This window comes from Setaria viridis, chromosome 9 (genome assembly GCF_005286985.2).
Source record: "Setaria viridis chromosome 9, Setaria_viridis_v4.0, whole genome shotgun sequence".
Taxonomy (NCBI): domain Eukaryota; kingdom Viridiplantae; phylum Streptophyta; class Magnoliopsida; order Poales; family Poaceae; genus Setaria; species Setaria viridis.
In genome coordinates, this window is record NC_048271.2 from 35,512,381 (window position 1) to 35,525,283 (window position 12,903).

The window sequence follows — 12,903 nt, forward strand, 5'->3', positions numbered from 1 at the left end:
GAAAATTCCATGGAAGTCAAGGGCACCCGCCAAATGTAAGTTCTTTTTGTGGCTTGCTCTACATGGTCGCTGTCGGACGGCCTCAAGACGAAAGAGACACAACCTGCAAGATGATGACTCCTGTGCCCTCCGCGAACAAGAACCAGAAACGATCAATCACCTGATCATCGGGTGCTCTTATTCTAGACAGGTGTGGTATTGCATATTTTCCAGGACCGGCTGGCAACCGAGGGCACTGTCGATAACAGATACGACCCTAGCAGACTGGTGGATCACATCAAGGAAGCATGTCAACAAAGCAGATCGAAAGTTCTTCGACTCGGCCGTCGTCTTGATTACCTGGAGCATCTAGCTTGAGCGAAATGCCAGGACCTTCAACAGAGAGGAGAAGACAGTGCCGCTGCTGGTTCGCAAGATAACAGAGGAAGCCTGGGTACGGATTTCTGGACGATACAGAAACCTTTTGCCTTTGGTGCAGAACGAACCACCCCCAGATGATGTTGCAACTTGGTCGCAAAATGGTGTGTATGTAATTAGTTAGCAATGTTTCTTGTACTTGCGGCATGCCATCATTCCCAGATGACAAATTGCATGTCCTTGTAAACTAATTTCTTTCCTCTTAATGAAATACGTGCTAAGGCACGGTCGCAAAAAAAAGAGCAAGATTTGGATGTTTAGGAGTTGCCAGCATTCTTAAGCAAATTGGCAATGGAGAAAAGGATTTTCTACGGTCTCTTCACTATTATGTACACAAAGCATACAATTATATGACTGAAGCTCCATATTTCGGCGTTTAAGTACGCTTTGTATAATGTTGGATTTACGAAGGTATGTAGTATAAAGGAAGAAAAAGTTATTTCCGACCATTGTTTTCTTCTGATTTGTCATAATGCATTCGATTGATCACAACCTTAATTGCCCCCATTGCAATACTTGCTCTCATACCACAGCGTGTACGTCATTAGAAAAACCAATACAAAAAACAAATGAAATAAATAAAAATCACATCAAAATAAACTAAATTTGACCTCAAATCAAAATAAAAATTAGAATCATATATTGGTGTATCTTAGGGTATATTTTTAATAATGGAATGTGTGAGTAATTTATATATTAATTTAAAGGTTTACTTTAAGTTATTTTTTAAAATGTTAGTGGTGGTTAATTTGGAAACAAATTCAGGGTCCTTTTAAATTATTTTTAATAATGATATATATAGGTAATTTAGATGAAGATTAGGGGCTACTTTAGTTTATTTATTGTAATGATAGATGTGGGTAATTTAGATATATATTTAGGGGTTCTGACTTTAAGCTATTTTCATAATGGTACGGGTAATTTTTTAGAAAATATAATAGATCCAATGGCTATGATGATTTGAGTCTACCAAATAAATGGCCGGATGTTTTGCTTTTTTTTAGAATTTTTAGGATTTTTCTTTTTTTTCTAGAGTATCCACCTAGGATCCTTGATTTCTAGGTGACTTTATGTGGAAGCTTCAAAAGGAGCCTCTGAATAACAACCTTAATTTTCTAATTGCAGAGCTTGCACATACAGAAAATGTATGTTATTACAAAAACCGATACAAGAAACAGATGAAATAAATTGAAAACCACATCAAAACAAACTAAAATTTGATCTCAAACAAAATTAAAAAGGAACGCAACATTTGAGATGACCCAATACGGGGCAGAGAGATGGAGTAATGATCAGATGTCGTCAGTTCAGTTGAACTTGTTGCAGACCTTGCGGATTTCACCCTGTGTGCCGGTGAGGACGCCGACCTCGCTGAGCTTGGCGAGCACCTGCCCGAACGCCGAGAGGAAGAGGCCGTTGTTGGTGGCCAGCTGATCGATGATCCGCTTGGTGGAGCCATCATTGTACAGGTTCTGGTCGCAGGGGAGCACGCCGCGGCGGAGCTGGAGGTTCCTGTAGTAGTGGTTGTCCACCTTGAGCGCGCTCCACTGGTCGTCCAGGAACACCATGTTGCTGTCCGACGACGGCACGTTGGGGCACACGTACTTCTTGTACACGGACGCGACAGCCGGGTCCATGCTGGGGTCCGTCGCACCGGGCCGGCCGCCGTATCCGTACAGGCGGCTGTTCTTGATGGCGCTGCAGTGGGTGGCGCCCACGGTGTGCGCGCCCAGGAGCACCATCGTCTCGAACGGACTCATCCCCAGCATGGAGAAATAAGCGGTCGTCTGCGCCGCCGTGTAGTCGGCTCCCGGGAGCCGCACGTCGGAGGCCCGCGACTGGCGGCGGTCCCTTCTCCCCGTGCGCCGTACGCCGGCCCGCCGGCCAGCGCGACCGCGTCCCGGGTGGCGAGGATCTCGATGTCGGAGCAGGACACGACGCCGGGGCACCTCCGCTCCAGCTCCGTCTTGATGGCCGCGATGAGGTTGTAGCCCTTGACGCTCAGGTTCGGCCCCGCCGTCTTCTCCGTGCCGGGGCCGTCGATGAGCAGACCGCCGTCGCATCCCTGCAATTATAATCTCATCTTGCCACATGTTAGTGAACACACACGTGTGCATGGACTGGAAGTAGCTTGCTCAGCTGAGGATTGTAATCTAGGTTAGCTCCTCGATGTTACTCATTGACCATTATATGTGCAATAATGGTTCTGCAGTAGTGGGTTTGCACTAATCGCACCAGCCAGCAGTACTTCTCAGTGTTCAAAGTTAGGCATAATTCCTGATTTTTTCTCCCTTTCATGCTCTTTATTTGTCTAAACTCAGTTACTACATCATGGATGGTCTTTAATTTGTTTGATTTACATTGGCAGGGACGTTAAGTAAATATTGATCAGGAAGGAAAAGCAGTCATGATACTTTTCTTATGATGACTCATGTAATGTACAAAGAACCTTCTTTATTGTGGATAAAACCGCCTTTCGCTAAATTAATTAGCTTACTGGTTTTAGGAAAATACTCACACATAGTTTCCCTTTGCAAACTGAAAGGTTAGGCCGGTCACAATCGTGTGCATATAAGGACTCGAAAAATACTTTTAAAATAATACTCAGCCCAACAATAGTTTGAGCAGGTCAAGCTGGATAATTAAGCGCAACTCGTATCTTATTTATGCATCCACACAACTGTTGGCCAAATTAGAAAAATCAGCTTACCTACATTGGTTTTTTTTTCAATGGGCTTCTGAAAATGGAAGTCAGATGGATAAAATGAATATTGTTGAATAGGTCATTTACATTTTATATATTACAATCGAGTACCACCAGACCTCGAAAACACCGAGTTCTATAGCCATGTCTGGTGGCCGCTACGGTGAGCTAGGGGGAATTTATGTGGGCTAACCAGATCCGCTAATACTTAGGAACTTACATAGTTATTTGGAGAGGGAGGGGGGATTTAAAGAGTAAAAGGAGAATTCACATGCCTGACTTCCTGGTTTGATGAAAGCTCGATTGCTCAAGAATCGACATGTAACTGTTGGAGCTCAAAAGTGGCAGCAATGCTGATCAGGCTGGACCAGCCGGTCAGCCGGTCTCTATGGACGATCTGAGAAGTTGTAGCGGTCGCTGGCACGGTCGGGGCAGTTGCTGGCGCAGCCGACACGGTTGCTGGCACGGTCAGGCAATCGCTGGCGGGATCGGGCATTCGCTGGCGCGGTCGTCATGATCAGAGGAGTCCCAGGCGGGCCCGATGCAATCTCTGGCTCAGGCGCGTACGTCGTCGAAGTCTCGGGTGGGAGCGCGTCCGCGCGCTACGGCTTCCCCACGCGTCAAGCTGGGAGTCTAAGACGAATCTTGAAGTCCTGGCCAAATTAGTAAAGACGAATCTTAGAGTCCTAGCCAAACTAGAGTTGAAACAGGATTTTCTTACGGGAAAAGACCTCCCACCCTATAAATATAAAGGACCCTGCCCGATTGAAAAAAAATGACCCAATCGACAAACACTTTTATCTATCTTTTTATCTCCAAACCCTAGCTTTTCCAACCCCTTTGCTTCCCTCCTTCGTCTCGATAGCGTTTGAGGACGTTCTGAGTGGCATGTCGATCTTAGAGCAACCCTAGGTTCGCCATCTCCGACGGGATCCCCCCCAAGGTGGAGGACGTCGGTTTTCGCGGTGCCCTTGCGAGGACCGGCCTGACCGAACCCCCTGACCGGCCAGGTGCAAGAGCTTCGATGAGGTATCCTAATCTACGCGTGAACTAGCGCACTCGTGTGTTGGCCAAAAAAAATACCAACACATTTTGGCGACTCCGCTGGGAAAGAAAGATCTGGTTGTCCATTCTGGAAAACCCTTGTAAGATGGGATCTACTACAAAGATCGACAAGGACAATATCCTTACGGCTTCCGTGGAGGATCTCTGCAAGGAGGAGGAGCACAATATCGTGGCGCTCCAAGAGTACGTCAAGAAGCATTATCTAATGGGCGTCAAGAAAGATCTCAAGGGCAAGGCAATGAGAGCACATGACTTTGAGATGCTCATGATCAAGATAAAGAATAACATGATCGAGGAAGTGTCCAATGTAAGTAACTTTCCCCTTGATCAATCTACTATCAATGAAGAGTTCGTGAAGTCTTTGGAGGTCCAAAACCAGATTGCTACTTCTTTGGTAGATCGCTTAAACCGACTTGCAGAAGGTAGATCCATTGAATCTAGTAAAAATAATTCTTCTCAAGTTGATTCGCGTGGGGTTGTGCACGCAAGTCCATCGGCAAATCTAGGGGCTACTTCTAAAAACCCTAAGTACGGTATGCCATTGAACTTTTATGTAGGACGGACACCGCCTCGGGTCCAACCGCCAAAGCCGAACACGGCTGAGGCGGTCAGACTGGTCCAGGCAGGCGGTCTGACCGATCAGGCCTCTCAGACTAGCCACTTAACAATTGTCCCTGAATCACCTGTGCCGCTCGCTGTCATGCCTAGTTCGGTTGTTCCTAACCGTACTGGTGAGCTTGGAGTAACTACACCCTCAATTAGCACAATAGCATACACGTCGCCCCCGATCCCTGGCACCACTATTGTTTCTAGGGGTATTTCAAATGACATGTTTTCTGATTTGAATTGCATTCAGAATGGCAATCCACCCCACGCGAACATTGCAAATACATTAGCCGTAGCACTACAAGAGCCAAATTTGTATAGTGAACTTAAAAAATTTAAAGAGGAAATTTTGGCAATGATTCAGAACAAGTTTGGCATGGACATAGGCAGTTCAAAGTTGTATCAAAAGCCCTACCATGCTGACTTTCACTATGTTCCCTATCCTGTCGGTTGGCGCGTGCCCGATTTTGTTAAATTCAGTGGCGAAGATAACCGAACTACTTAGGAACACATTAGTTAGTATCTCGCTCAACTAGACGAACTGATTATTATAATGCTTCAAGAGTTCGTTTGTTTTCTTTGTCATTAACTAGAACCGGTTTCGCTTGGTATTCTTCCTTAGCTCCCGGCTCTATTGATTCATGGGATCAGTTAGAGTAGAAATTTCATGATCACTTTTACACCGGAAATTTCCAATTGAAGTTGATGGATTTAACATCGGTTAGGCAAGGCAAAGAGAAATCTGTCTCTGATTATATAAGATGATTCAAAGAAACTAAAAACCGATGCTTTAATCTGTCACTTTCTGATGATGATTTGGCTGATCTTGCTCTTAAAGGTTTAAAATAATGTATTAGGGATCGGCTAGAAGGTTTTGAGCTTCATACCATTGCACAAGTACTTATGAGGGTCCGACAATGGAACTTAGGATTGCTAAGGAAAAAGATAGCTTCAAGTCTCGTCGGTCTAACATGCATGCTGTTGAATATGATTCTGATGGTTCGAATGATGATGACAATGAAGTTTATGTTACCGAATTTTTTTGGCCCTCTAAAGCTAAGTCATATTCTTGTGCGTCTCTTAAGCGGCCCATAAGAATCGGTAAGAAGAAGTGAAATTTACTTTCGATGTCTCCAAGTGCGATCGTATTTTTGATGAGTTGCTTAAGCTTGGACACTTGAAAATATTTCATATTGTTCCTCCACTTGAAGAGCTGAACAGGAAAGCATATTGCAATTTTCATAACACTTTTTCTCATGCAACTGATGATTGCAATGTGTTTCATCGGCAAGTTCAATCGGCTATAAATGAAGGCCATTTGACATTTCATGAAATGCAAGTGGACAAGACACCGTTTCCTGTCAACACTATGGACATACAACAGCCTAAGGTACTGGTTCGACCGCATCAAGCCAAAGCTGCTAAAGGTAAGAATGTTGTGATCGGGGAAGAGAAGCCCGATTTGAGGGGAAAAGAGTTGACAAGGGAAGTGGTGTATGAAAAGACTCCAGATGGCAGAGAGTCATTTAAAATTACTGTAAAAGCTTCTGGACACGTGGGGCAAGCAACATCCACAGCATCTAGTCAAAAGCTGTTTGAGTCTGCTGGACAAACCGAACCGGTCAAACCGGTGCAGGGGACCGGTCAGACCGGTCAGCCCGGTCGCCCCCGGATGCTGAAACCGAAGCGTCAAGAGATTGGGACTTGGAAGCTTAATGTGATAAAAGATTAGGGGAGTAGTCCTAGGGAAAAGTCACCTTTGGTATGCTTCTGGATAAGAATTCCAAGCAAAAGGCCGTTACAAGTGATCGGCCATTGAAAAAGAGAATGAGGTCACCTACTCATCAAGGGAGGCAAGATTACTCATCAAGGGAGGCAAGATTCACCACCAAGAGCGGTTGCAAGATAGAGAAGTGACCAATCCCAACCGAAACAGTACCCCTCCACATCTTGGGCTCCTCCGGCATCAAATCCCCCATGCCTGGTGTGGGATGGCAATGGAGTAATGTGGGTGCCTTACTAGTTCGTGCAGTAGCCGCCTTTCCATCCTGGATGGGGAGGATCAAGGAAGTCGGCTTTGGACAGAATCTTATGCCCCATGCAAGGCTGTTGGGCACCCCGCTCATCTGGTCAGGATGCGCAGACCCAACCGGTCCGACCAATCTACCCCAACCGGTCAGACCGACCTGTCCAGACGCCTAGAATGCCTCCTCCAAAGCAAGTGTATCGTCCTAAGAAGAAAGGGGGAGGCTCACAAGATGAAAATAGACTCAGGGAAAGGTACAGAGGAAGTTGTTATCCAGATTGGGTCTAAGGATGTCCCCGTTGAGAATAGTGCTAAAGGACCGGTTGGTGTAGGCAATCTAGTCGCATCATCTGTTCAAAAGGCTCTTGCTGCAAATGATCATGAGGCTAGTAGCAGTGGTTCAAGCTCCAAGTACTTCCTGTCAAGATGGTGTCCTCCCGGGCTGACTCGCACCCAAAGGAGGAAGTTGCAGAGGTTAAGGCCGCAAGAAAAGAGGGAGCAGGAGCTAGAGAAGCAAAGGGACGAAACATTTAGCATGTATAGGCCCATGGTCCCTTAGAAAAAAGGAGTGGAGAGTCAAGGCAGATGCCCCAGCTCCACCGGTTAGACCGGCCGAGGAACCGGTTGAGGCGCCAGCACTAGCGCCTGAACTGGTCGGACCAGTCGGGGGGTCGGTCAGACCGATCGAGCCAGAGTCGCTGCCTAATTTTGCCTTTTTCTATCCCTATGACCGGTGACAATGAGTTGGCATCAGTCCATGAATCAGAGGACGATGATCAGCTTGTTGATTACAGTTCTTCTCCTGAGTGCATGAACCTGGACATAAATGTGATTCACATGTCGATGGATGGTTATGTCATCTCGGAGGAGGAGCTGGCTCACCTTGACTTTAGGCCTAAGGAAGCTATATTCCAGAAGCCTAAAGCCACTGACAGTCATCTAAAGGCGCTGAACAAGGTCGTTATTGAATGCATTACGCCATAACATATCAGTGTTGCTCACGTGAGAGCTAGTGTCATTTTTTATTTCTGTTTTATAATACCTGTGTACTTCCGTCGTTCCAAATTATAAGTTATTCCAACTTTCTTGAAAAGGTAAAGCATATCAAGTTTGACCAAATTTATACAATAAAGTACTAACACTTATTATACCAAATAAGTAGTATTAGATTCTTCATTAAATATATTTTCATAGTATATCTATTCGGTGCCATAAATCTGTGTGATCCTCTCTATAGTTTTGGTTAAACATAAAATGGTTTGACTCTCCAAATTGGAATGACCTACAGTTTGGAACAAAGTGAGTATCTTTGATTTGTGCACTATTACAATGGTCATATATGTAAATACCCCATCGAATGGTCACGTGAGACGGTGAGAGCTAGTGTCACTGAATGGTTGGGGTCAATTTGGTGCCAAATTGGATGTTATTGCTTAAGTACTGGCCATTTGATGGCCTCAGATGTTAACTTATTACTTAAGTAAGTTGGCCTGTACGTGGATTGTAGCGTACGATTATGTGTTATGAATTACGACTGTGTGTGATCCATGACTCTCCATTCGAGTTAGTAATTTTGCTATCAATTGTGTCCGTGTGTCAATTTCAATGACAAATTTTCTTGCTATATTAGTGGATATGGTCAAGATATTATTACTTATGTTATGATAACACACGGCCGGCGGTGCCCAAAACCTGCGGGTGGTGTGACTTTTCACCCATAGGAGTGTCTCGAGGGTGGGCATAGTAAGGTGTCGTGACCTTGCGAGTTGAATCAAGCGGATTTTTATTCCACCCGACCCGTTGCCATCCCTAGTGGGCAATTATATTGATATAAGCCGGATCCACGCTGGAAAATTTTCAGCTAGCCAAAGGTGCCTTTAGAACTTGGGAATCACGTACTCGATCAAGGGTTGCAATATATACCTAGTTGTAATTTGAAATAAAAGTCCAAGAAATAATTAAAATAGCGCTCATTTTTAGTTCCGCATATATCAAAGCCTACCGTGTTAACCTAATTTTAAAATAAAAGAAATAGTTTACACAGTTGTGTCGATGCACAATATGGCACAACTTGTGCTTAATGTTCCATCTTAAAACGCTAGACCCATTGTTGGGTTGGCAGCTATTTTACAAATTAGTAGAATGTTCTCATCCTTCCTCCATCTCTTTGCACATATGGTTGGCTGTGGCCTGACCTCTCAGATTGCGAGGCAGCACTGCCTACAACTAATGGGCCAAATTCGGTAGTTGTTTCAACTACAAAAGAAAAGTTCATAATGCAATATCGTTATAAGTTTCCTTTGCATAGGTGAATTATCTTGCTCAAGGTGAAGTGCGACCATGATGTAATTAAATTGTTGTTTTGCTTCCATTTATTGTGTTTAGGGGTTTTCTTGGCATGAAATGGAAAGGAGATATCCTGTATCGAGAAGTGAATGGAAATCTAGAGAAATATGACTCCGATCCGAAATCTTAAGATTACAGCGACATGCCAAACAATAATAGTGGGTGAGTGGATTAGTGTAAAGCCACTAATGCAGAACAATTCTAGCTATAAATAAGAGTCTTGAATTCTTTGCCTGGTCAAGAGAACAAAAAGAATACCAATGATCTCATACCATGTTCATAATGTTCCCTTTTTTCTGTTTGGATGTATATGCCTTCCCTTTCCGTCACACAGCTAGGATAGCAAGCTAGCAAAGTCCTTTAATTTCCTCTCTTGAAAAAAAAAGGGAGTGGAAACAAGACTGCGTGCCTACGTGATCTCCATAACCAGTAAACAACTGGGTTTTGATTATTCCGGTGTCATCGCCCGGTCACCTATAAATAGGCTTTAGCATTCGCCGTTAGCATCTCACCGCACCGAGCTGAAAATCTAAGAGAGCTAGCATTAGCTACCTAGTGCTAGTAGCCAAGCATTGCATCGCATCGGTATGGCCTCAGCAGCGCGCATGAGTGCGCCGGCGCTAATGGTGACCTTGGCCGTGCTGGCATTAGTCGCCGGCGGCCGTGCGCAGCTGCAGTACGGTTTCTACAAGGGCAAGTGCAACGCTAGCGATGTGGAGGCGGTGGTGCAGAGCCTCGTCAAGGCCCGCTTCGCCCGCGAGGCCGCGATCGTCGCCTACCTCCTCCGTCTGCAATTCCACGAGTGCGCCGTCAACGTACGTTACCACAACCAAGTCTCCATGCACCGATTGCTACGGAGGGTTCGCCGTTGATTAACATGGCAAGAGATTATAATTGCAGGGGTGCGACGGCAGTCTGCTGATCGACGGACCCGGCACGGAGAAGACGGCGCCGCCGAACCTGAGCGTTAAGGGCTACGACCTCATCGCCACCATCAAGGCGGAGCTGGAAAAGAAGTGCCCCGGCGTGGTTTCGTGCTCCGACATCGAGATCCTCGCCACCAGGGACGCGGTCGCTCTTGCCGGCGGGCAGCCGTACGCGGTGCGCACGGGGCGCAGGGACCGCCGCCAGTCCCGGGCCTACGACGTCAAGCTCCCGGGGGCCGACTACACGGCGGCGCAGGCCGTCGCGTACTACACCAGGCTGGGGATGAACGCGTACGACACGGTGGTGCTGCTGGGCGCACACACCGTTGGCGCCACGCACTGCAGCGCCATCAAGAACAGCCGGCTGTACGGGTACGGCGGCAAGCCCGGTGCGACGGACCCCGGCATGGACCCGGCCACCGCGTCAGTGTACAAGAGGTACGTGTGCCCGAACGTCTCGTCATCGGACGGGAACACCGTGTTCCTTGACGACCAGTGGAGCGCGGTCAAGGTGGACAACCACTACTACAGAAACCTACAGCTCCGCCGCGGCGTCCTCTCCGTTGACCAGAATCTCTACAACGACGGCTCCACACGTTGGATCGTCGACCAGCTCGCCAGCAATGCTGGGCTCTTCCAGTCGCAGTTCGCCAGGGTTCTGGTAAAGCTCAGCGAGGTCAACGTGCTCACCGGCACTCAGGGAGAGATCCGCAAGGTCTGCAGCAAGTTTAACTGACCAACCGATCGTCCAGTTCTCCTCCGCTATTTATCCGTTGACGAAATTTCCCTCTTGGTTTGGTGATCCCAAATGTTGTCGCCTTCTTCTTATTTCTTTCTGGTTTGATCCATGCAAGTGGCTTGGTTTTGATCAGATGATTGATTCGTTTCATTTGAACTCTACAGTTTTTTGTTATAAGTAGTAATAACATATCTGATCATATGTATTTGATTATACGAAATGCTGTATTCTTCTTATTTCTTTTGATTTGATCAAAGTTTGTTGATCTTGATCTGATGCTCGATTCAGTTTATTTGAAATCTACAGTTTTTGTAATACTATGTAATAGCATATGAATGTACCATGTGTGTGATTCTACGGAGTAGTTTTGTTTGGGAACTCGCTTTTTCCACGTCGGACGAGAAGTCCGGCTCGGAACAGATCCAAGTCCGATAAACAACACCGCATAAATATACAGCTACCGCTCCTCACCGATCTCATCGTAGACTGCAGCCAGCGGCCATCGCGAGGGGGACAAGACCGGCAGACGGCGGCAACGAGTGCGAGACAGCGCGGGCGACGACAATGGCGCGGCGGGGCACGGAGTTCTTCCCGGACCTGGGCGCGCACTGCGACGAGGCCGAGTGCAACCAGCTGGACTTCCTCCCCTTCGAGTGCGACGGGTGCGGCGGGTCCTTCTGCGCGGCGCACCGCACGTACCGGGACCACGGCTGCGCCAAGGCCGCCGACCCGGGCCGCACCGTCGTGCTGTGCCCGGACTGCGGCGACTCCGTCGAGCGGGCGGCCCCGGGGCAGGCCGAACGGGACATCCTGGACGCGCACGCGCCATCGGGCCGCTGCGACCCGGCGAGGAAGCGCAAGCCGCAGTGCCCGCGCCGCAGTGCAAGGAGGCGCTCACCTTCTGCAACACAACGCAGTGCAAGGGGTGCGACCTCAAGGTGTGCCTCAAGCATCGGTTCCCGGCGGACCACGACTGCGCCGGCGCGGCGGCGGGAGGCTGTAATGCCGCCTTCCACGGTGCAATTTGCGGTGTGCGTCGCCTATACAGGCGAGTGAAGTCCTTTTTGCCTGGCCAGCGAGCCGGCTATATATGCATTGAGCAACTCGATTGATTTGGCATCGAAGAAATAGAGCAGAAACAATCCATACTGAGGTTTGATATAGCTGTGGCGTGTAATCGACGAAGCCGTACGATTCCTTTGCACGCAATCCGGACGAAGTCGTTCGTTCCGAATCCGAATTGGCTTGGAAGAAGCATGGCACAAGAAACTGTTTCTTTCCTGACTGGATGGCTTCTTTTGTTCCTCCTAAACATAGTGATTCGGAAGCTTAAGGAAAATACTGTGTGTACGAGGACTTTCCTCAGGTCTGTACTAACATCTTTTTTTCCCCCTCGAATTTACACGACGCTCGTGTGAGGAGCTGGTAGTTCTTTCGGCACGGTTTACACGGATGTTGTGATTACATGAAACATTCGACCTAAAGTAAAATCTACCAGAGCCTATGAACTAAGGCGTGCGTAGACTCTCCAGTGCAGTGTTTCCAGCTAGGATCCATAGATCAGCTTCCGCCCGGATCTTGGACAGGAGGTCCTGCTTTGTTGATGTTCCATCTCTGAAGACCCGTTTGTTCCGCTCTTTCCAGACTTCCCAGGAGCGCCAGGAGGGAGTCCATGCCTGCCTTCTTGCATTGCGGAGTTCTGTTCCTCAGTTGAGACCACCAGGAGAGAAGTGAAAGATCTCCAGCGGGCGCCTGTGCAGGTAGGTTGAGGGCAACCAGGATTGAGTACCAGATCTGTTGAGTGAAGGAACAAGAGACGAGGATGTGATCTCAGGTCTCTGGTTCCTGATCACAAAGGAGGCAGCCGACGTGAGTTTCCAGATCGTGCCGTTGTAGTCGATCCGCTGTCCATAAGCGTCTCCTGATGGCCGTCCAGACGAAAATCTTCACCTTTAGGAGTGCCCATGTTCTTCATATCCGGTTTGCACCCCGCAATGGAATGGTTCCTTGATGTAGCATCTTGTAGGCGGATCGAGCGGTGTAGGTTCCGTTGGCGGTCCAGCGCCGCATGAAC

The 12,903-nt window shown here is 47.6% G+C and overlaps 1 protein-coding gene and 2 pseudogenes across 1 annotated transcript; 2 read left to right on the forward strand and 1 right to left on the reverse strand.

Annotated features, from left to right (window-relative positions):
- Window positions 1-1,512: 1,512 nt before the first annotated feature.
- LOC117835591 (peroxidase 57-like) lies at window positions 1,513-2,488 on the reverse strand (annotated as a pseudogene).
- Window positions 2,489-9,682: 7,194 nt separating this feature from the next.
- Window positions 9,683-11,100, forward strand: LOC117840375 (peroxidase 57). The gene is made up of 2 exons (XM_034720884.2): window positions 9,683-9,979; window positions 10,065-11,100. Exons 1-2 carry the CDS (start codon window positions 9,752-9,754, stop codon window positions 10,824-10,826), a joined length of 990 nt encoding a protein of 329 aa, XP_034576775.1. The 5' UTR covers window positions 9,683-9,751; the 3' UTR covers window positions 10,827-11,100.
- A 153-nt stretch (window positions 11,101-11,253) lies between these two features.
- Window positions 11,254-12,233, forward strand: LOC117840376 (zinc finger AN1 domain-containing stress-associated protein 17-like; annotated as a pseudogene).
- The last annotated feature ends 670 nt before the right edge of the window (window positions 12,234-12,903 follow it).